The 23,547-nt window shown below is 47.2% G+C and overlaps 1 protein-coding gene across 1 annotated transcript; it reads right to left on the bottom strand.

Annotated features, from left to right (window-relative positions):
* Nucleotides 1–5,513: 5,513 nt before the first annotated feature.
* LOC133351211 (protein RCC2-like) lies at nt 5,514–21,971 on the bottom strand. Its single transcript, XM_061566286.1, is given in 13 exon segments — nt 5,514–7,314; nt 8,571–8,648; nt 9,749–9,821; nt 9,934–10,039; nt 10,184–10,364; nt 10,698–10,745; nt 10,747–10,865; nt 11,455–11,569; nt 14,374–14,462; nt 15,348–15,479; nt 18,938–19,081; nt 19,626–19,719; nt 21,742–21,971. Coding segments are annotated over 13 exon segments (1,461 nt in total). The 5' UTR covers nt 21,919–21,971; the 3' UTR covers nt 5,514–7,209.
* Between the last annotated feature and the right edge of the window lie 1,576 nt (nt 21,972–23,547).

Here is a 23,547-nt window from a genome sequence, read left to right as displayed (position 1 = left end):
AAAATCGGCCCAAACAATTTAATTTCCCCAATACAAATTTGGGCACGAATTTGTCCGATGATGCCAAGTGAGCCCCCGTTAGCCGCATAGAATGGTACGTTAACAGGCATCAAAGGACGACTCCGGACAGGGAGAATATTGTAAATCAACTCCGAAATAATGGTCGCCGATGCTCCCGTATCGACCAGGATGCGCACTTCAACCCCATCGATGTGCCCCACAACGGCCGACGACCCCGACGATGCGGCTACCACACGATCGGCCAGCACAGACCACTGGCCGGGTTCGATATGAGTACCCGGGGTGGTGCGTGATGGTGCGATGGTGCGCGATATCGGCCCCCCTCTCGTTGCGGTGTTTGAGTGCGTGACGGGTGTGTGCGTGGGCCAAACATGTGGGGTGCCGCGACTCGCCGGGTTATGATGGTGGAGCTTGTGATGAGGCCCGTCGTCCCGTTGAGGTGTCGTCCCGCGCTGTCGAGGAGCGCGGCACCCCGAGGCGACGTGGCCCCGGACGCCGCAGTTGAAACACCGCGGGAGCACCGTTGGAGGAGACGGACGGTTGAAACGGCCCGGCCCGTCCCGGCCCGACCGTGCTCCTGTCGCCTGTTGCGGTCGGTGGTCGACGGCGTAGAGCTCCTCCGTCGGAATGGTGGCTGCAGCCACCGCACGCCCCGCCGATGCCCTGCTGGCTTTCCGCCGCAGTGACAGGAGGTTGGCGTGGAGGAGCCGCGCCGCCTGGAGCGATGTCATCTCCTCGTCCTCCCGGGCGACGACCGCGATGTCAAGGTCGTCTGCCAGGAGGAGGATCTTCTCCGTGACCATCGCGTCCACGCCGTCGTCGTCCATACGAGGGAAGGCCGACTTAGCCATCGCCAGGAGGCTCGTCCGATATGCTAGGGGCGACTCCTTCTCACCCCGCTTGCGGTCGTAAAATTGCTGTCGGCATTCAGCCGATGGTCCATAGACCCCGCCCAGCAGCTGTAGTGCCATCGGTAACGTAGACCACTTCTCTCTCGGCGCCGATGTGAGGGCGGCGAGCGCGTCGCCGTCGAGGAGCGCCGGCAGCGCGCAGAGAGCCTCCTCATCGGACCATTTCGCCATCTCCTGATGGGCGAGGAAACGTCGGCGAAAACCGGCCCAGTCCCCCTCCGCGCCGATGAACTCCTTCAGCGGGGGCAGTCTCTGATGAAGCGCAGCGGTCGTTGTGGACTCCCGCAGGCTGATGTCACCACCACTCGGCTGTGCGTCGGTGCGAACGGCCGATGGGATCGCCTGTCGCGCTTGTGATGACGTTGCAGCTTCAGCGACGGCGATGTCGGAGCGGATGTCTAGGCTGGCCACGCCCCGAACAGCTGTAGCGTCGATGGCGGGAATTTCAAATTCGGACTGCTCCGAAATGGCGGGAAGGCGCCCTGGTCGTTGGCTCGCCTCGCCCCGTGTTGGATCACCGGCCCCTAGTCGCGTGATGGTCTCCAGCGTGGCGGCAGCGGCATACAGCAGCTCCGCCAGCCTCCCGTGAGCCAGCCGTAACGCGTCTGGCTGCGGCCCCTCTTCATTTCGATGCCCCGGTAAGGAGGCGTCAGGCCCCGGCTGCACCTTGTCTTGTGGAGCCGTCTCGGGCTCGACGATCTCGGCAGTGTCTTCCTCTTGCGGTACTTTGGCTCGCGCTGTTTTCCGCGTGTCCATGTTCGAATTACTTCTGACACCAGTTGAAGTACCGGTGAGGACGCTTGACGCCGAGGTTGAGGCACACGTATGTTTATTCACAATATGACAGTGGGCATATACACACTCGAGGGGGTATCGGCCCCCTCACCCGTATAACTCGGGATACACCCCTAGCTAACTCTGTCCTAGCCCCGAATCCTCCACTAATGGGCTAGGGGAGGCTAACTGGCCCGACACTGGTAAGTCGGGCCCGGTACCCGGAGTTCCAGACCAGCTCTTACAAGAGCACCGGCTCTGGCTTTCGGGACCACGCCGCTGGCTCAATCCTGTCCGGCCCTGAAAAGGACATCGAACCAGGGGAGTCCAGGGCTCTATCTAAGACGTCTTCAATCTTCTTCCCTTAGCTTAAACATAACTGCCGAGCCCTTTGAAACATCCCCTTTTATACCCAACCCCTCCCTGAGGGGTGGGGCCCCGGGGGATCATAACGTTCGAACCAGCCCCCCCCAGGGTGTCTGGCTCGGACGTCGTAGAGGGCACTTGCTCGTGCACTTACGTAGCCCCGCCCACTGTGTTTGTTTTCCATAGGCTGCCATGCATAACGGGCCCTCTCTTTAACACCCCTACACAGGCATGCACCCAAACAATGCATTATTTGATTATTAACTTTCAAGCAGCGCTACGCCTGTAGCTGTCCAAGACCCACCCCAGACTTCCCCCCTGACCCACCATAGGACTGACCCCGGATCCACCAAGGGGTGTGTTGTGTATATACCCCCTTTTTATTTTTTTAATATTATTTTTTCAAAGAATTATTCTGCCAACATATATAAAATCGTTTTTTTAATAGACACGGGGCAACGTGGAACGAACACGCCCCCACACTTCCACAGATGCGCGCATACCTCACCTCAAAGGGCTAGAGGGCATGAAAGAGGGCAATAAAGGTCATAAAAACTCCCCTAATTTCACACAAGAGGAACAAGGGAGGGGGGAATGGCAGGCGGAGGGTCAGGATGATATCCTTTCGTTAAAAAGCCTTACAAAAAAAACCCTTTGATAAATACAAAACCAGGCCACGAAATATATAATTATATTCTTAACAAAGGAAACAACATTGACGACAAAAAGCACAGACGGGTTTTGAACCATGTTAGATAAACAAAGTTACCAACTTAGCCATGAAGATTAAGCAAACAATATCTATCCTCACTCCAATTGGAAACCAGACTACAGTCGGCACCAAGGTCACGACCCATCATTGTTAATTAAATACTGACATTATTTACCTTTAAATAATTTCTACACGGCCGGGCCGAAACATTAAAAAAAATAATTATGGCATTTGACTTCACAAGAAGTCAAATAATAAGTACGAAATTAAAGTGGATCTCCTAGAGGAGCTAAGGGCGGAGAAGTTTCTCAAAATTAACCAAACGCAACACCCCATGAGAAGCGAGCAACACGGCCGTCTTTGTCTTTCCGAGAGGATCTCCACACGCAGGCACAAAGCCAGGAAATGGCCCCATAAAGATCGTAGCGCGCGGGCAACGACTCGAGAAAGGAAATTAATAAATAAAACACGTGCAGGGCGTTCCAACACGGACAGCAGGATTTGCACACGCGAGCAAATAACATTTCCATGGGAGATCGGGTCACGATGAAACATCGTGAACACGGTTTCGGCATAACTTGGGCATAATGGAACTAAGCGCATTTCAACTTCCAAACCAAAACAACTTAAGCTGTGTGAGACAAAAGATAACGCCCAGAGCAAGGGAGGGAATAATTAAGCTCGCTTAACGCGTAGGTTTTCGCAACAAATATTATTCAGAAACAAAAACATGGATTAGAATATTTTTTTATAACTCAATGCGAACACGAATCGTCGGTCTGGTTAATGGATAACTTAGGTGGCGCCGTCGCGAGGCCCCCACCCCTCCTTCCAGAATAATTACACAGCTGTGTCTTCAAAGCTAATAAACGAACGGACGAACACGCCCACAACGCACACGAACAAAGAGAAAAGTTATAACACAGCCTTTGAACAAACTCGGGAATACTAGTGGATTTTCCCGATATAAGCAAAGGCAAAATCCATTCAAAGCATCTCGTCTCCGGGGCTTCAGCCCACCACAGATCGTCACGGGGCGTCGACTCCATCTCCTCTCGTCACCGCCAATGAAGAAGTTTTTCGTCATCCAGAATGACGAGGTTCGCGGGGTAGCGACGTGCAGCAACAAGCCGAGGTCTGCACCACCTGAGAAGAATCGCTACCCTGAGTCGCCGAGCTGCAAGTGAAGCTGACGGAGACTCCAGCTACCACTCCCGAGCCAACAAAGACACCAATGTCCACCCTGCAACGAACGAAACATCGCTCCTCGTCAGAGTGACGACCAGCGAACAACCCGCAGGAAAGGCGGAGATCGCCAAGCGAGCAAAGCAGAAAGCGCGAAGCAGTGGAGAAAGCCTGATTGAACGGCTGTGAGGACAGCGCCATTGAATGCGCCGTGTGTCTAATACGCACACCCAGATCAACCAGCATCAACCAAAACCGACTCGTCATCCCGCAGTGGAGAAAGAGAGTCAAAGCCTTCCGAACGAGCGCCGCCGTCAGAGCTGCAGAGAGAGCGTGCCACCGCGCCGTCAGCTACCGAGGACCGCCAAGCGCCGCCGCTCAACTCCCTGCGGAGAAAGTCGCGTCTGCAATCCGCACGGACTGTGAGGAAATCTCCAAACAGGGTCGTATCGTTTCCACACACGCACAGGCTCAAGGAAGCACAGAGAATATCTTGTCAAACCGGTTTCTTTGTCAGTCTCGCCGAAGAATTAATTAAAACAGAGCCAGATTCGCTCTCCCACACACACGCCCTCACCCACCATTGTCTCAAACATTCCGTTACCAGATTTAATCTTGTCAACGAATCGATTGAGATATGCTTCGCTTTCGGGGTACAATAAGTGCTTTTATTGCCGCCATATCAAGTGTGTCATGCTTGTTTTCAAACTCGGTCAGTCGCCGATTGTGATCGATACATGGGGGAACTAATGAGATGCCTGATGAAAGGTAGAGGTTGCGATTGTTAGAAGTGTTTTTAGTCATTCAATTTCGTAATTGCATAATCTCGCAAATGCATAAGTGTTGTCATTCATATTAGTTAATTGCATAATCTTGCTCATGAATTATTGACGCATGTTTGACTTGCATGATAGAATGTCACATACTTGTTAGAATAAAATTGTTATCACAGAAGCATATCGAGTGTTCCTTCCAAGTCCATGCAAAACTGTCTTATTCTTGAGAACTGTAGCCTGTGATGAGATATGAAACTAGAGACCTAAAATAACATAACACACTAGGATAATCGGTAAATGTTTAATCAATGATAATCGTGTTATCCTGATTGATACGACTCTGGATAAACGAAACTAAGCCTAATTATCATAACTGCACACATTAACATAATCGCAAGCATCCGCATACATTACTACGATTATATCCGTGATTATCATAATTTATGCATATAATTACATACATTAACATAATTTATGCGATTTGCGCATTTTTTTTGAAAATTCTTAATTTTATTATTTTTATCAAAATTTCATAAACCAACACATACAACAGGTGGGACCCCATACCCATCAAGGGTCCGGGGTAGATCCCTAGGTAATAATAAGAGCAGGAGTTGCCCAGTCTTGCGTGGAGTAAGACTGCGTGTAATTAGCTGCTGGTGCGAATGCTTCACGACATTAAGTCAAGCAAGTCTCTTCTGGTTCTGTTCTAAAACAACCAATCTACCATTTAACAGCTGCAGCGATAACGCACAATACTGACAATGCTTCTGTGAAAGTACAAAAAACACATTTATTAAAGTTTAAACCCAACAACGCATCCATGTCTGTCACATTTCAAATTGCAATTGCCAAAATACCAAAATGAGCGACGGCTGTGGTCTACATTCATTGTGAAGTATTGTTGTACCCTGTGCACTCCCCCTAGCAAGCCCTGACTACCCTTATGAATTACACCCCCCCCCTGGTCTTATCCTAAGGGATAGTCTTAGGGTGCAATAACAAAAAAACCCATTGCAATTTAACGAATTGTGAATAGGAGTCACGATTCAATCATTTTTAAACATTGCAGTGAATGTAAGCGATATCTTGTGAAGGGGTCAAGTACAGGCAACACATATAACCTGAAAATATTCTTACACGAGTAATTAAATGTGTGTACACTGCCATTTAGCCTCTTTGGGGCGTAGCATTAACATTAATGCTGGATCTGTCCTGGCAATGTTCAGCCTTTAGCTGAATTAAAGTCTATTTATTCTTATATGGTAAGCTGCTGATGGGTATGTGCAGCACTGGTAATGCAGCCGTCTCCTAATGCCAGAAGATGGAATGGTGTCACAGTAGTTAACACATTGTGCTATGAACCCAGTGACCTCAGTTTGATTTACAGCATCAATGGTGATATCTGTTCTGGTCCTGGGTTCCCTCTTCCACCAAGCCGCACTGATCAGTGTGAAGTATAACCGACACTGCATGAGGAGGCCTTCATCCAGCAGTGGATTGACAAAAGACTGTGAATGATCAATGTTGGATGTAGAAACCGATGGTGTCTCACAGTTGAGTCAGACTGGCTGTACTTAGCAGACTTATCAAGGCCAAAAAAACGATGTCCTGTCTTGACACCAGTGGCAACATCTGGGCCTTCCCTGCATAGTCGGGGAACGCCATGGGCTGCACGGTTGGGTAAGAGTTCTTCCCCTTTGACTCTTCGGTACATTTCGTCACCTCATTCCACACCGTAACAAGTCACTCCTGAATGAAACGCACAGCGAATAGCGATGGGAGTAAGGCCACAGAGAGCTGCCGTGTTCCGCCGCCAGTCACGTACAAAACCCTGAGTTGAAAACGATGAATTCTAGAGCTGCCTAGGAGCGACGTGCAAAGGCACTCCGTTACATTATAAAACAACGCTAAACATCAGGTCTTCATAAAATCTGTAGCACGTCAATATATGCCACCACGTGGTCTAAACACAAGAATATTAACTGGTCCAAGGTCATAACAGCAAGGGAACAATAAAAACCTCTCACCAACCACTCTCACCCAATTTGCAAATACCTGTATATGACATCTAACACTTTGAAAACTATCACTTTTTTTTGCAATGTTTATCAACTGCGAAAAAACACTTCAAGGCCTCTGGAATGTATAGATATCACATAAGAAAGCAGGATGTGAAGAATCACCGCTTTCATAATGTAGACGAAGCCAGAGAGACCAAGAGATCCAGGCCATTACGTGTGTACACACAGCATGCATACACATATTGATATCTCATTCTTATTGACATTAAAGATAAACAATTGTAGTAATTATTTCTAATTAATCCAGACAAATTTGGCAACATGAGGGCCTTCCCCACATGCTGAGAGGCTGTGCTGGGTGGCCAGTAATTATTTGTAATTAGTAATTATGGAGAAGGCCCTCATGCGGAGAGTGGCTCATGCGGCAGCTCTGGGAGCAGCTACAAGTCGCGGGGGTTGTACTCGGGCAGCTTCAAGATCCGTTGCTCGTCATCCTCTCCTTTATCCCGGGCAACCATTAGCGTGAAGGAAAGCCCCATGGCCACCTGTGTCACAGGGACGGTAAGTCATCACCACCCAGCGAGACAACGCACACACAGTCCTGGTTAATATGCGGCCATCACAAGATTGTAAACATTCACGTGATCGGAAAGTTACAGATCTAGGGGACTGCAAAGAGAAAGTGCTAGAAGGCACACGTTGAGATCATTGGAAACAGGTGGCCGGAACGCACTGTAATCATTATTCAATAAAGGACACAAGTGTTATAGTAGAGTGGGGGGGGGGGGGCACTGTCCGATATGGGCGGGGCAAGCGAGTATATGAGGGGGAGCGAGGCGCGCGACCGGGGTGCTTGCTCGGGGAATAATCGACGACCAAGGTGGACAACATCGGGGCTGACTGTTCGAGATCGACAAAGTGGAAAGAATCGGGGCTGACTGTTGGAGACTCAACTTGGTGGAAATCATCGGGGAGGAAGATAGCCATAGCAATTACGAGCGTGGCGATTGTTACACTCAGAACTGTAAATATGTTAAGTTAGAAATAACGCTTTGCTTCTGCAAAAATGGATGTCTCCAAGGAGCTTCTTTACACAATGATTAGCAGACTAATGGCAGGTTTATGTTGAGTGAACTGCAGTTGAATAACCTTTAAGCAATAGAATTGTACTTGAAGTGGAGCACAAAAACAGGACAAAATGTGAAATACAATGACAAAGTTAAGTTAAACTAATATCACAATAATCATCCTATCATTAAACTTTTTTTTTATCATATTGTGAAAATTATATCGCTCCAACTCGACATTATAAAGGCCCCACGAGTGTTTTCCTGAATGTCCAAGTAAAATCTCCCAAAGTTAGAATTTTGTCAAAAGAAGTGAAAGACAATTTCAGTCCTGGGTTGAGCACGGGACAAGGTGTCCCAAGTGGATGTCGGGTCAGAGCACTGAGCCGGGTTTCAGCTGCTGGTGATTAAACCAGCGTAGTGATGGCATGTTCTCAACCTAGTCACTAATGACAAAAAAAAATAGCTTTAAGTTTGTTTTGAGCATTTTCAAGTATTTTTTTCTAAACATTTTTAGGGGTTATGAATAAATTAAAGTATTCTACAAATGCTATAACATTACTGATCGAATTCTATGTATTTATTGACTTTATTTTACCAAGTGAGAACACATTGCGACAACTAAATCTCTTGTGCAAGGGTATCCTGGGTCAACAAGTGACTAACACGAGCACACACGCACTGTAGAGCTCACAGCCAAAGAGTTGAATCGTGGCCTATGCCACCGCCCCCACCTGCTCAATGTAGATACCATCCAAGGGCTTCACCTCCTTGGCAATGGTAGATGATTTCTGTTTTCCGTCACCATACCCCTGTGACGGAGGCAGAAAGCAAAGACATTAGAATTATGTCAGAGGTTCCTTTATTACAGCATGTGGCCTGTGGTCTCACTGCTGTACCGACGCCTCGGTTCAAACTCCGAAGGTCATCAGCAGTTCCACCACAGGCATGACGATAGCTTCAGCAATAGTGCTTGGCATTAAAAAAGAATATCCTATAATTCAGTTTTTTGTCCAAATGTGTTGCTGCAATTGTTCCATCAGCATTGTCTTACCAGACAAAGGATCAAGTCAGATAATCTCGCAAAACAGGGCACCCAGTATGTCAGAGAATGACCGTGGACAAAAGTTTCCCATACAATCTGCTATGAGGCTGTGACAGTCGAATAGATGTTTTAACGTCTGAGAGATAGAATTTAACCAAATCAATTGTAAAAACACATTGTTTTTTCTTTGCGAAGCCATGAATCACCAAGCTGAAACCATCAATGTGCTACACTTGAGAACTCAGTTTAATCACGACATCTGGCATCCGGATTGGTACCCAGGATCTTAGTGGTAGCGGCTCATTATCTTTGACTTCTGAGCCACCGATTTCGTTTTAATAATCCAGGCTGCACTTGCACTACCATTGTCACCCCCGTTGACTGTGAATGTAGACACCATCACGACAGTTTTGTAGTCCTATTCAGCTTGTTTACATTATGCCGACTTGTTTACAATATTTTCTCGAAATCAAAAGTCTGCAACAATGCTGAGAATAAACATAGTAGGAGCCACAGGGGCAACGCTCACAACAACGGGTGGAGCGCCGGGTGGCTAAAGCACAGCAAGTTGGCACAGTAGGTGGCACAGGTAGTGCATCAGCCAGTCATCTCGATCATCTCAGTCAGTCGACCCGTGGCACCTGGGTCTGCCCCGTGACCTCCTGCCAGCGGGCGTTCGACACTTCACGTGGCCACAAGGTGCACATGGCCTGGCACAAGCGTCGTGGTGACGTCACCGCCACTTAGTGGCGAATGGCGGTTGTTGTTGTTGTATTGGTGCTTGTGTGTGTGGACATGTGTGTAGGTGTGTGTGTAGGCATGTATGAACGAGCGTACATGTGTGCATGCGTGTGAGTGCGTGCATACCAGTTCCCCAAAAGCAGGAGATGGACCCCAGCTGATGGTACTCTCATCAGCCGCCACCATAACGCTGCTCTTCCTGACACCACACAGGATCAAGCACACCGCCTTACTTGCCGACCATAAAGCACAAATGTATATAATAAAACATTCTGCCCATGACGGAGGTAGAGGTCTGGGCTGGTTTTTACCCGCATGCCAGACTGCGTATCTTCCATCCGGCGAGGTCCATCACGGGCTTGGGGTACATGGTGGACTCGCGCATGGTGCTTGAGGTACCCCAGAAATAGAGTGCCCCTGCGTACAGCCACAGCGGACAACACACAACACACGGCATATGTCGCCTATCACAGCAGGAGTTATATACACCACTCCACCGCCACTCCCTCGATCTCACCGCCACCTCACCAGGCGTACACCGGTCCTACGTAGTGCACCCACCAGTCTCGATGATGGCGAAGGAGCAGCTGCAGCCGGCATGCACGCTCGCGGCGCCCCGGCCGGGGAAGTCAAACATCTTGACGAGTCGAGGCAGCATCTCGTCCTTCTGCTCTGAGTGGCCGAGCCGACCGTAGCCTCCGAATCCCCAGGAGAACACACGGCGCTGGCTGTCTCGCACCAGCTGCTCACACACACACAGAGACGACGGTATCCTGTGTAGCTTTTAAAATACTGTTAGAATAATAGCTGTTATGAAGCACCTATTAACACAAAGCACTGTGAACCCAGAATGGATATTAAAAGATCGTGTCAATTAATGACACTTTTCAATTACTACTCACAAATTATTGAGATACTCAGAGCAACATCACCCCCTCCTGAGAAAAGACTGCAGACTGCATCTGTGAAACAGAGCACCTTCCTCGTGATAGCCATGTGCTATACAAACGGCGCAAACATCGAATGTACTCGTGAACGGATGTGATCTGGTAAAGAGAAGCGTGTGAAATCTTGCCGTGTGGTTGGACCCGCAGGCGATGTCGGTGACGCACACGGCCGGCACAGGTGTTCACCTTCCCGTCACGCGTGCGCTCCGTGAACACTAGCACGCGGCGCGGTGCCAACTCGCACACAAACTCCAGCCGGTTGGCGCACGCGAGGAAGCGGCCGTCCGTGTTGTGGCCTGCACGCCCGTGTAGTAAACGCTATTGATCTCTTACAAACGGCAGTAGTCATCATCGGACATGATCTATCCAAGTTTGAAGGCCTCCTCAGACTATTGCCATCTTTAATTAACGGGCCGCAGGGTGGCACGGTGGAAACACTTGTTCCACAAAGCAAGAAGTTCCTAGTCCGATACCTGACTTGGGCTCATTTCTGTCTGGAGTTTTTATATTCTCCCCCTGTTCTGCATGTTTCCTCTGGGTTCTGTGGTTTCCTCCCATGCTAAACACATACAATGCAGCTGGTATTAGCCAAAATATCCCAATGCTGAAAAAATACCTGAAAATTACTCAAATAAAGAATAAACACAGCAATATTGCCCCTACTGTGAAAACTTGGCAGGACATGTCTAGAAAAAGAACCTTGAGACTCAGTGAGGCTTTCCTGGACAAACAAGCATTAGAATGAATAGTAAACTGAAGCAATCAATGGTAGTAGCAAGGTGTGAGCTGTAAACACAGCATATCAAATAACTAACAAGTTATAATATCCATTTAAAGAGCGTTTTGCACGAGTATAACGTATTCCGGCATCACCGCGCCACGTACCCAGCTGTCCATACTCTGGGCAGCCGAATGAGTACAGATTACCCTTGCAGTCCACCAGCATGCTGAACTCCGCTCCACAAGCCACCTTTACCACCGGCTGTCCGCTGTACACAATCTTAAGGGCGAGCAGCACAATCATTAATACAGGAGGTACACATGTGCAGCTATGTATTCTCCGTGTGGCCAAGGATGCGTGTGGGGTTCTTTGCACCATGAGGCAGTGACGCAGCCCAGTGGTAGTGCATTTGCTGCTTCTTGTCGTTGTTCAGCAGACCGCCCTGGTTAATACTGCAGTTGTCCATAAAACTTTTTTTTGGGTTAGATCACGTAAATATAAATGTGTTGTTAAACCCACCACCACCCAACACAGCCAATTAGTAAGGTTTGTCATGTAAACAAAACTTGCAAATTAGTTACTACTTCAGCACACCGGTGTTGGAGAGTAAACCCACAACATTTACAATTAGAGCATGCCGTTTTGCTGGTGATTACAACCAACTTCATCAGGCAATTGATCCTTATGGCGGTACCCCGGGGTATCCCGGGGTACCGCCATAAGGTATCTCGGGGTACCAAATAATACAAAATGGCCGAGGCAATAAAATATTTTATTTCTGGGACACTATTTTTCCAGGGGTTTACTTAACTCTGCGACTGGGGTACCAATCAATCCGAAATCAGGTGCTACTCCGCAATGTCGAAACGCAGCGAGGACGATTGCGCTGAAACCCTGAACGCTCGTACGCACCGTAGTGGTGCATCGTGTACAGCTCGTCGAGAGGAGTCCATTGCTGCATCGCCGACCATCAACAGACTAAGAATGACTCCATCACGGACATTATACAAGAGCCGAGGTACTATGGTACCCCGGGGTACCACCATAAGGTTCAATTAGCCAAAAGCTGTGTACCGGATTAATTTCTCCTGTGGCCAATACTATGCTGGTCAGAAGGGACGAATGATCAGCATAAGACTAAAATAAAAATATGAAATACTCACAAACACAGCTGTCGGCAGTTGCAGAACATGCGTGCCAACAAGGACATTCAATTGATTTTTAGAATTTTTTAATGTTTTGTGTAAAATGTATTATTACTGGCCAAGATTAGGGGATATTTAGAAATTTAGACAAATAGAAATAATTGTAACCCTTCTGATAGCTCAAGGCTTAGTGCTGCTTGGAAGTGCATTATCAATACACTGTATAATTGCATACCTATGCAGGTGTTTGTATTGTATAGATATACCCATCATCACGGTTGAAATTATATACAAACACAGACATAATTTCAACCGTGATGATGGGTACAAACTTAGTAATCATTGGAAAGATGTTATTAACCATGTAAAAAAGATTTAACTACACATTTTTGGACCATCTTATCTGATAGGCACTATTTTACTTTACCGAGTGTTAACATCCCCAGCGTTTAACAGTACTCTCTTCATTGCCAGCCAACACTGGTATAAACATGGGCATTTTCGTTCTTTTCTATCATGTGCATCAACAGGTGCTTGTGCACAGGCATGTCCACGTACACTTGCACCCCGTGCTCTCTTTTAGCCCCCCCCCCCCCCTTCCAATACATTATCATGTGCAACAACAGTGACTTGCGCACAAACACTTACTCGTCGACGCCTACGAGCACCTTGTGTCTTCTTTTAGCCCCGTCCCCCCCTCCTGATACGTTCCATTCATTGGCTACCACATTCTGATAAGCTCCCCCCCCTCTCCTCCCCCTTAACTTGTATTTAAGAGCTTGCATCTTGAATCCCTGCCTCACTTAATGCAGCAAATCTGGCTGTGACGGTCCCACCTGATGACGGAGACTTGTGTTGCCTCCGAAACGTCGTGATTTTTATTTTATTTTTATTAATTTTAATTTCATTTTTTACCTACGTAACTTTACCGAAAGAACTGAGAGTATGAATCCTTGCAGTCACGAAAGCTTCAAATCTAGAATTCAATTGTGTGTTGATTAATTGTGAGCAATCAAAGATAGGTACTGCATATTATATGCATATTCGCAGATCAACATAATGTACAACAAAATAGAAAAGCATTCCACTGTAAAGTTGATTAACCCCAACCAATAATAGGTACTGTATATTCTCAGATGAACATGATCCATTGCAATTTATGACTACATTAACCACCCTATGATCTTTGCAACTGATAAATAAAGGTGAAATAAGAACCCATGCTCTATTTAAGACTTTGCCACAATTCTGGATAATCACCTGATGAAGCTGTTGTAATCACCAGCGAAGCGTCGTACTCGAATTGTAAATGCTCTGTGTTTACTCTCCAACACACAAGCGGTGTGCTGAAGTACTAATTGACACGTTTTGTTTACGTAACAAATCTTACTAATTGGCTGCGTTGGGTGGTGGCGGGTTTGACGACACATTTATATTTACGCAATCTAAACCAAAAAAACATTATTTTGGATATTGGTTGTGAAATCCTACGTGTTCAACAAACTCCAGTTAAATTAACCATAACATACGATGTGACATCTACTTTACAGAGGACGTTAAAGATTCTCTGATGTAATTAAAAGAATCAGCCATTGTGTTCTGGCGCAGCAATAGTCATCGCCAACTGTGAAAACTTGGCAGAACCCTCCTGAAATAGTATTGAGGTTTTCCTGGATAAACGGGTGTAACAATAATCATGTACGGTGTGGTACACGTGTATGGCACTATGCTATAGAGAAGTTACCATTCCCCTTCTTGCTTTTCACTTAATATTGGTGAATGATAGCACTTTAAGTGACTGAAGGGGTCACATGAACCCATTACATACAACACATTGAAATATTGATCCTCACACGCATGATTCAATGCCCATATCGTAAACATGAGAATGCATGTAAATTGGGGAAATGATACAACGCGAGGCCCAAACTGTTCTACCTGCTTGGGCGTTGGCATGGCGTTACTCTTTGTGCCGAGCCCCAGCTGTCCCAGGTGATTTTCTCCAAACGCCAGCACCACCCCAGTCTCTGCAAAACAGTATCTTGTGCGTCGGCATGGCTACTCCAACTCTACTCTAAAAATAAATAAGCAGACAACAGCCCTCCTACCCATATCTGTCTCTCTAGAGGCAGCGCATTTTCCAATTGTTGGTCTATGGTTCGAATCAGGCGCCTGCCCTGGCTATTATTGCGGGTGTAACAAACATTATTACGCACCATCTGCTTCACAGTGCACTATAAAGATCCTCCAATGCAATTTGCAAGAGTAAGCTGTTGTGTGCAGGCATCAGTCTAAATTTTCCAAATACAAAAATTACTTAATTGAAATACACAACAATCATAGCCTCTACTGACAGATGAAATTCCCCAGGTCACTCTTGACCTCGTTAAACAAAATAAACTTGACCGCACGGCCATCTGGGAGTGATTTCTTCAGCAGCATTGGTTGAATACAAGTAAACGCTGGACTGGTTTTGACATTCAGTGTGTCATCAACATCGTCAGGCTTGCATAAGACAATGCTGGTAAAATGTCCCGTGTTTATAGATAACGGCCTCTGTTAGATATGGGTTCTCGTTAATGAGGAAGGTTGGTAAGTTGGGCTTAAGATAAATAGCAAAACAAAAGTCACTAACAATATATTTACTCGGCAAGACGACGTCCACCGCAGTGATAGACCATTGAATTCAGTTATTTTGCAAAAGCAAGATGAACTGTGGCATTTTAAGATTATGAGAAATGTCAACTGCTTGGAGAGGTCTTCATTCAGCATTGGATAGATCATGGACAATGATGAGGAACTTGAATTGACACCGACAAAAGGTGCCTAGGCTTGTGAAATCACGTACGAATGTGGAACGACATGAATGAGACTTGTCAGGGCTATGGCTGTGGCATGCGCCGACTGCTGACCGGTAATGCAGAGAGTGTGGCTCCGCCCACACGCTGCCGCCACGACCGTGAACTTGAAGAGCGCGTCCACAGGCCGCGGGGCCTCCACGCGCTTCAAGTCCCCGTGCCCCAGCTGGCCTTTATCTCCTCGGCCTAGAAAACGCAACACAGCATCAACGACCACCATCCTCCTCCACACCTCTGCTCGTAAATACGCATGTTGTAGCATTAATAAACCTCTCACAATCAACTGCCTAGCTACTAAAACCAATAATATAATCACTAAATCGACTTCTCTAATCGATCAGACAAAGTAGAGCTCCCTAAAACATTCAGCTGCTAGACCACCCAGATTTTATGGCCTTCCAAAAATCCACAAAGTAGGTACCCCGCTCCGTCCTATCGTCTCCACGATTAACTAACCCACCTACAAACTGGTCCGATTTCTGTCTGAGACTCTGCTTCCTTTCACTGGTAAGTCCACCTAAGCCAGGGGTCGGCAACCAAAATAACAAGAGCCATTTCTTTCCAATTCGGTACAAAATTCAGTATTTCAAGAGCCGCAATGCATCTGAGTACATACTGTACATACGTACATATCGTCAAGAAGCAGCCCGTAAAGAACCGCATGCGGCTCCGGAGCCGTAGGTTGCCGACCCCTGACCTAAGCTGTACTTAACTCAGCTCACTTGGTTTCTCTAATCAAGGACATCTCACTCTCTCTGGATAATTTGCTTGTCAGTTTCGATGTACACTATAAGACCTCCTTTACCAGTGGCAAAATATAGTAATAGGTTTTTACCCTTTCAACTGGTAAAGGAGGTCTCATAGTGTAAATGCTTACCCGAGCTCTCAATACTCTGATAGTGCGCTGTCTTTGAGTTGTACGCCTTTTGGCGTCATCTGGTCCAACACCAATGGAGACTAGGTTCTAAGAAAAGCTGTCTCGGGTGTGGACCAATCAACTTCAACGACATTGCATATCATTATCATCATTTGAGTTGTTTCTTTTTGTTTGCATTTTGACTGCTTGTGTTGTGGTTATTGCAAACATGATGCCTTGTATAAAGGTGTCAGTTTTTGTACCAGTTGAAAGGGTAAAAACCTATTACTATATTTTGCCACTGGTAAAGGAGGTCTTATAGTGTAAATGCTTACCCGAGCTCTCAAAACTCTGATAATGCGCTGTCTTTGAGTTGTACGCCTTTTGGCGTCATCTGGTCCAACGCCAATGGAGACTAGGCTCTAAGAAAAGCTGTCTCGGGTGTGGACCAATCAACTTCAAGGACAGTGCATATCATTATCATCACCAGAGTTGTTTCTTTTTGTTTGCATTTTGACTGCTTGTGTTGTGGTTATTGCAAACATGATGCCTTGTATAAAGGTGTCAGTTTTTGTACCAGTTGAAAGGGTAAAAACCTATTACTATAGTTTCGATGTAGTCTCTCTGTTCACCAATGTACCTGTACTTGACACCATTGCAATCATTGAAGACCTGGTCCAACAAGGACTGAATCCAGATGTACCAACTTTGGTAAGGCACTGTCTTACCAACACATACTTCACCTGGAATGGTACATTCTACAGACAAAATGAGGGTACCCCAATGGGTTATCCCTTATCGCCAGTGGTCGCGAATGATTTCATGGAAAATTTTGAGACAGATGCCATCCAGACATCCACCCTACGTTCTTCCATGTAGAAGAGATACATAGATGACACGTTTGTCATCTGGCCACATGGCCTGCCAGCACTGAACCAATTTCTCAAACACATCAATTCCATACACCCATCTATCAAATTCACCATGGAAGTGGAAAAGGATGGCAAGCTACCATTCCTGGATGTTTTGATCGAGAAGAGACCTGATGGCTCGTTGGGACATTCGCTCTACAGGAAAGCCACCCACACGGATGCCTATCTAAAGCCTGACTCCCACCACCATCCAGCCCAGAAGAATTCCCTCATCAAAACACTACACCATAGGGCCCGTTGCATCTCCAACCAGCACCAACCACCTAGCCAGTGAGTTGGAGCAGGTACACCAAGTCCTCAGGATGAACGGATACTCGGACCGTACAATCCGCCAAGCTGTCTCCCCAGTCATGCGGAGACAACCTCCTAAGGATCCAACCAAAACCATCACTTTACCGTACATAGCAGGGGTTACCAAAAAGATTTCCGTATTACACCCGTTGGGTTGCACTCCCTCGTCGAGGAGGACACTCTTCTTCTCCTTCTTTTCTACAGTTACATGCTAATTTCTCACAATATCATAGTAATCTCTCACATTAATATAGCCACTTCCGTGCCCTCTAATTTCTCACGTTAACATCATGATAATCCCTCACATTAACATAGCCACTTCCGTGCCCTCTAATTTCTCACATTAACATCATGCTAATCTCTCACATTAACATAGCCACTTCCGTGCCCTCGTCGCAGAGGCCGCTCTCCTATCTTACAGTTACATGCTAATTTCTCACATTAACATCACTAGCCCCGGCCACTTCTTTATGACCCTTGAGCTACACCCATTTCAAACCTTTTAAAACAGTCTGCTTCAGCAGAAGACTATGCTTTCCCACCTGATGATGGACGCTTGTGTTGCGCCCGAAACGTCGCGATTTATTTTATTTCTACCTACGTGATTATGGTAGTGTGGCATTTTTTGGTTAAGTACAGGATGATAATATGGTACAATATTTTTTTATACTGTACCGTACTGCCACCCTTGCTCACCATCATAGAAAGTAAACCTTTCAAGCACATTCTCTCCCCCTTACTCTCTCGATAAACAGCAGCAGCCATTCACCACCAAGTGGTGGTAACATCACCACCACACTTTTTTCAAACTTCAAATGTTAAGATCTTGCAGACAGGTCATGAAATATACCAATAAGTTTCGGGTTAATGTAATACGGTGACTGGCAGATGTACCACCTGGGATCCCAATGTGTCCAGATCTTTCGAGTATCTGCAAATGCCTGACAATCCAGCCTAGGTAAAACCAAGATGGATTGTAAACAGGCCGCCAGTGTTTCAAACTTGCGCAGGTGACCCTGTAAAGGGGTTCATGTTTCACAAGCCTAGATAAAACATGGCATGTGACAAAGAAGACCCAGAGCTTCGTATGGAGTGACAGGCCAGGCAATTGTCACAACATTACACAGAAAATGACATGATAATGCTGCTTAACTGATTTAAGAGTGTGAACTCCACTGCCAAACCAGACCACATGCCAAAAGATAGCCTTAACAGATTTTTGGGGCAAATGTTGTTAGTGAACACCTATGAGGGCTGGCATGACACACATGGGGTTGGGTGGCCAACAACACGCCCGGCCATCTTTGTCTCTTGACTGGCGATGTTTACACATTGTACAATGTACTCATTTGAGGTTGAGTCGACCTAGGGGAGGCCAAGGAACAGTTCAGATAATCGTCATTGGTGTTGGCCATGAGCGGGAATCAAACTGGTGTTGAAGGGTTCATAGAAAAATGTGAAAACCGCTACACTACCCCACATACCCTCTCCTTCTTACACAAATTCACCTCAATGACAAACAGCAAAAACAAATCTCTCACACTCAGACGCCCTCTCTTACGAACCCCATGTGTAGACCTGCCCGAGATCGGTGAGAAGCAGACAGTGGCAGGCCGTTGGGCCCGACACCACACTGCTCACATGCACCTTGGCCAGACAGCCGTAGCGGTGCGGCCCCCACAGGGAAACTCCCAGGTTCTTGTAGGCAACTGCGGTGAAACAACAACAACTTCAATGTATAGAACGTCTTCATACGACTGCATCTCAAGACACTTCACATTGTGAAGAACAATGTTAGGGTGGTGGGGGGATGAGGAAAATGGTAGAGCAGACTTTCCTTAACCCTGCTTACTTGCTTGGTTGACAGATGAAGGTTTTGTTATTTTGTTCCCAACAATCTTCATAAACAATGTAATATGTGTGATAGGAAATTCATGTATGTAGTTCTTAAAGTAAATTCTACCATGTCTAGATCAAAAATTCCCAATCTGTGTTCCGTATACTGTAGGCAAGGTGGGAACCCTTGCAGATACGATTTTGCTCATAAAACCAAATGTTTTGCTGCATGGTGATTTCGCGAGTTTTTTGGAGGGTTAGCAATGGCCCGTGGGTCCAGAGACATTGCAAACACTTAACACACAAGATGGGAACACAGGAGACACAGCCAACCCAGAGAAATAAAGCAGCGAATGGGGAAAAGCGGAAAGGGGCAAATGGCATAGCGCACCACAGGCGGTCTGAGACACTGCTTACCATGTTGTTTGGGCACATCCTTGCGGCCAATCAGGTCCCAATTGGTCGCTCCGCAGATCAGCAGCTGCCCGGACACTTGAGCCCCTTTCAGCAGCTGGAACACAACGTGGCTTGGTCCTTTTTAAATCCTTTATATTAAGTTCGCTTGCTTGCTTAGGACCGTGCAAATCTTTCGGTCGTTTTTTAACCCACTTCCCGTGATCCAATCGAGCTGACATTTTCCACACAGACTCGTTGTGCGTGACAATTAATGTTCGTGAATTTTTTTTTTACATTTTTTACACTTTTTAGGACAAAAATATTATATTTAATTACCAATTGCTTAATGGTGCAATGCAATCATCTGACCCATAGGTGGCAGCCATCTCAAGCCAGAGGACGAGAGGACTCTAGCCGCCACGCATATAAAGGATTTATAGTGAAAAACTTTGTTTTTACGGGTTATACTTATTTTGTTTTTAAAACACAGTTGATGAGCACAGGCCCACAACCCCAAAACGTCAAGCACCCAATAATAAATAGCACTCTCAAAGTTGTAATAGAAAAGAGTTGACAGGTTTCTTGAATTGAATAAGGTCATAAAAGCTTTGGAAAGAGACAATGGGAGCGAATTAGAAATTCAAAGTGTGTGGACGAGACTAAGCAGTCCTGTTTATCAACTTGACCAATCCATTAGCAGGTTTCCAGATTCACTTTTTTAATGAAACACTTGAATCACCGTTTGTTTGAATGAAAGTTCCTTGTAAAATATTTATGGGACCTCATTGCCAGCATCCAAATAATGATGAAAAATAAGAATAGGTGTTACCCTTTCTGGCAATAAACAGCTGTTAAGATGTTCAAACACCAAAGATACCCTTTGCAAGGCATCAATTCTGCATTAACCACACATGCTTGTGGCAAAACATGCAACCATTATCTGATGTACGCATTGTCTTTGAAACTGATTGGTCTACACCAGAGACAGCCTTCTTTATGGCCTTGTCTCATCAGTGTTAAGAGCCATAAGTGTTCTGATACTTGCATTGGCTTTGTTACTGTGCGCCTTCCGGCATTCTCTGGTCTAACACTGGTGAGGAAATGCCATGTGGTGTCTGAACATCTTAACACCTGCTATATTGCCAGAAAGGGTAAAACATTGTTATTTTTCATCTTTGTAAAATGTATAGCAAGGAAACTATCCATGTTCGAACAGGAAACCAATATACGATTCTTTATTTTGTGAAATACATTTTAAAAAATATATTTTATACGTACATTTTATTCGCATTAAGACAGACGTGACGGATTCCATCCCATCAAGCACTTATAACCAGAACGTCAGTAAAGTATTTGCCGTCTGAACCAATGAATCATCAGCCATGATCCAATCCGCTGCTGGGTGAAGCCTTCCCGCACCTTGGGTTAGCACGGTTGGCTACATACGGTGCGAAAGAAGTTCAACACACATCTCCAAGCCTCCAACTTTCACGATCCTCCTGTCATACAACAACCTGCGCAGCAGCTGCACCTGGATGGATTTCATGGCTCCATCTCCTCGGCGGGTTTCCTCCTGGACGCGTCGAGTTCCTTGGCTGCCACTCAAGTGTTGTTCCTAAACATCGCGTCCGTGACCGGCGCTGCTCCAGCTCCCTCACTTCTGCTAACAGCTCGGATGATGTCCGCAACCTGCGTGTTCTCTCTCATCAATGTCCATTTCCTGTCGTGAATGTTTCATTCAAAGCCTGTACGTGTTTCTAAAGTTAATACAATACTTTAATGTAATGAATGAAACGCGTCATCAAAGGCGTGAATGGCATCGCGAAATGATTTCCGTAGTGAATCAGTCAAACTGCTAATGAATGAATACAATAAAAATTGACCGAGCTAAGAGTTGGGCACACAAAGCTCAGGCCCGCCGCGGAGCCTCGGCCTTGCCTGGCAACGCAGTCCAGCGGGAGCGAGGTCCGCGGCGGAGCGAGAGCGGCACGCGGCCTCGCCGAGGGCCTCGCCGCGGCCTTCCAGGCCTCGCCCGGGGCGAGTCGACATCAGCGCTGGGGAGTCGGGAGCGGTGCCGATCACTCCTCGTGAGCACCGTCCCGACCTCAATCGGCGCCCGACTCCGCGTCGTTCTTACCACCGTCTCCCGGGGCCCGAACGGCGTCTCCGGGGCCGCGTTGTGGGCCTCCTCCTCCCCCGCATCCTCCCCGGACTCCCCGTGCAGCTCCTGGGCTCGGGCTCGCCCCGCGCTCCCCCGGCGGCCGCGCTTCGCGCTCGGCCGCGACTGAGGCTGAAGCTTCCTGCGCGGCGGCATCGCGGAATGAGGAGACGGGGGGGGGGCGCAGAGAGAAGGGTGGAAGTGGGGGGGGGGCGCTGAGAGAAGGGTGGGGGTGGTGGGGGGGCGCTGAGAGAAGGGTGGAAGTGGGGGGGGGGCGCTGAGAGAAGGGTGGGGGTGGTGGGGGGGCGCTGAGAGAAGGGTGGAAGTGGGGGGGGGGGGCGCAGAGAGAAGGGTGGGGGTGGTGGGGGGGCGCAGTGGGGGGGGGGGCACAAGGAATTGGGGGGGGGGGAGCTGAGAGTCGCTGAGAGAGAAGGACCCCCAATTGGCCACGTGTCCCTCACTCGGCTCAAATCGCAGTGCGCTCTGCCGCCTCTTGTGCATTCGGCAAGTCCTGGCTTTTTACGCGTGGCGCTTACACAACGCGTTTTCGCTTTAACGCGATTCTTCTATTAAAATAACTTTTTGCACGCACCCGTTATAACGCGGTCGACGAACCGCTTTCAGTGCAAATGTTATTCATTAGCAGTCATTCCTCGCTTAACGTGGCACTTTTCAGAATCGCATCTACCACGTTAATTGAGGAATTACTCTTTGGTTATTTCGGTAAAGTCACGTAGAAAGAAAATAAATTAAATAATAGAGTACGACGTTTCTATTGCAACACAAGCAACCATCATCAGATAGAACTAAATTTGAGAGAGAGACAAAACACAGACACGGAGACACACAGACACACAAGCAGAGAGAGACACAACATAGACACAGAGACCCAATGCATCTGTGTCGAGGCCTTAAATACAGAGAGAGAGGGGGGGGCAGAGAGAGAGGTGGGTCTGCTGGGGTAGCTGCTGGGACAGATAAATTAGAATGTCAATGAATCCACCCCGAAGCGACCGAGGAAAGAAGATCGAATGGCCCTATGAGAGCCTGGTGAATTTTAGAGAGAGAAATAGTTTGAGAAAATAAAATGTAGCAAATCTTTTGGAAATGTAATGTAATGCAACACAGAGAGTCGGCTAACACACAGTTAACGCATAGCCTCGTTGATTGCGATCTGTGGCGGACGTGTATCCCCTGCCCCGTATGGATGATTCACTGGACACATTGGCGGGGGCACAATTTTTCTCTACGCTCGACCTCCTTTTGGGGTTCTGGCAGTTGCCCCTCGATTGCTCCAGGCCTAAGATGGCTTTCCGGACGCCGCAAGGGTTGTTCGAGTTCAATAGACTCCCGATGGGCTTACATTCGGCCCCAGCTACTTTACAAAGGTTAATGGAATTGGTTTTGGCGGGACTCCAGTGGGACTCCTGCCTGATCTATTTAGATGACGTTATTTTTATTCAATCGAACGTTTGAGTAACATCTTGTCAGGCTGTGCACTGTTTTTCTCAAAATGCGACAGGCTAATCTCAAGTTCAAACCCCAAAAGTGCCATTTGTTGCAGAAATCAGTACGATACCTCGGGCACATCATCAGCGAATCCAGTCGTCGTGTATTGGGCAAGCAGTGGGTCCCTGGTGACAGGATTTGGCTGCACTGTCCACAGGTGCCTATTGGCATGTCGCCTAAGCTGTACAAGCCCTTGCGAGGGCCGGTCGAGGTGGTGCAGGCCGACCGGCCTCAATGCGTTAAGATTCGGTTCGGCCGCTGGACTTGGTTTATACA

The sequence above is a fragment of the Lethenteron reissneri genome, chromosome 36 (assembly GCF_015708825.2).
Source record: "Lethenteron reissneri isolate LAM-NWPU_2019-01 chromosome 36, ASM1570882v1, whole genome shotgun sequence".
NCBI lineage: Eukaryota > Metazoa > Chordata > Hyperoartia > Petromyzontiformes > Petromyzontidae > Lethenteron > Lethenteron reissneri.
The sequence above is the reverse complement of the archived record's forward strand: the minus strand, read 5'-3'. Positions and strand labels throughout refer to the sequence as shown.